The sequence below is a fragment of the Aplysia californica genome, unplaced genomic scaffold (assembly GCF_000002075.1).
Source record: "Aplysia californica isolate F4 #8 unplaced genomic scaffold, AplCal3.0 scaffold00239, whole genome shotgun sequence".
Taxonomy (NCBI): Eukaryota; Metazoa; Mollusca; class Gastropoda; order Aplysiida; family Aplysiidae; genus Aplysia; species Aplysia californica.
In genome coordinates this window covers 885,774-887,081 of record NW_004797509.1, presented here as the reverse complement: position 1 = coordinate 887,081, position 1,308 = coordinate 885,774, and the positions used below count along the sequence as shown (strand labels likewise).

The following is a 1,308-nucleotide window of genomic DNA, read 5'->3' as shown; positions in this document are numbered from 1 at the left end:
GTCCATCTATCTATCTATCTATCTATCTATCTATCTACCTATCTATCTCTCTCCCACACACACCCTCTCCCACACACACACACATACACACACACACACACACGCACGCACGCACGCACGCACGCACGCACGCACACACACACACACACACACACACACATATATACACATACATTAGCACATAAACACGCACGCAAACACAAACACAAACACATGTACACGCAGACACGCAAAAATACCTCAATTTTTTTGTCTCAAATTATGCTATGAACAACAATAATTACAATTGGCAATACTATAATAAGCGTATAAAAAAAGAAGAATCTTTACAACTTTTGAGCAATTCTGCGAGATGAAGATTTGCATTTTTACAGTTTTTTAACATTATTATTTTTTAGTGTTTGGCCTAATTTGGGGAATACACAGTAATAGTCGGTCTCCAAAGAAACGGGATAATAATAAACAGCAGCAATACCGTCTGTGGCCGCTTGACTCGGGCAGTAGAAGAAAGCAAGAAGGACCATGAGACATAGTGCATTCTTTGTGAACATCTGTGAAAGGAAGAACAGAGATGAATAGTTTACGTGTACATGTATTTTGCTGTCGCTTTGGTGATCTAGTGCTTATAAACTTGCAACCAAAATGCCGTGGGTTCGAACCTTGTCTGGGGTCTGTTATGTTGTCAGTGGGGTAGGCACTTAACGCGAATTTTCCTCACTTCACACACTAAGGGAGAATGGGCACCCGGCTATAGGCAGTAAGAGATCTTGTCAGTCTGTTGATGTTTGAGGGAATAATCAGTTACTTGCACTTCCCGGGCAGCTGGGAATGTTTCTGAGTGTTATAAGGTCTTTCTGGTAGACCCCCAAAGGATTTTTGACGTGTGCAACTTGCACAAGGGACCTCCGAGATTTTTCACCCTTGTCCGAGAAGGCTGGGTGTAGATTTTTGCTACCGGAAGATCAGGGATGTGGCTGAAAGACAGCAGTATGAAGGAGCCAAGAAGTAGCAGTAGAAAGGCTGCAGAAAAAAGTCAGAAGCTCAGAGGAGATGGCAAAGGAGGTGAAGGGGTGGGGGCAGAAAGTGGAGACGAAAGCAGACGACAGACCATTGCCAGAGAGCAGGTAAGGAGGTGAAAGGAGACAATTTTAGAAAAGAAAATTTTTCGGTCGCTACCCGGATTCGAACCCGGAACTTTTGAATAAGAGGCGATCACCTTAACCTCTAGGCCATTAGAGCCCCCACACATCAACTCAAGAAGAAGAAGAAGAAGAAGAAGAAGAAGAAGAAGAAGAAGAAGAAGAAGAA

At 43.3% G+C, this 1,308-nt stretch overlaps 2 protein-coding genes across 2 annotated transcripts in view; one reads left to right on the top strand and one right to left on the bottom strand.

Moving 5' to 3' along the window:
• The window catches only part of LOC101852632, a gene marked incomplete at its 5' end in the record, with an annotated part of 16,224 nt that extends 15,673 nt beyond the window's left edge, over nucleotides 1-551 (bottom strand). Inside the window, 1 exon segment of the mRNA XM_005100192.3 lies at nucleotides 476-551. Within this exon segment, the coding sequence (XP_005100249.2) occupies nucleotides 476-551 (76 nt within the window).
• The window catches only part of LOC101852414, a 34,690-nt gene that overhangs the window by 18,398 nt on the left and 14,984 nt on the right, over nucleotides 1-1,308 (top strand). The gene's annotated exons all lie outside the window — the stretch shown is intronic.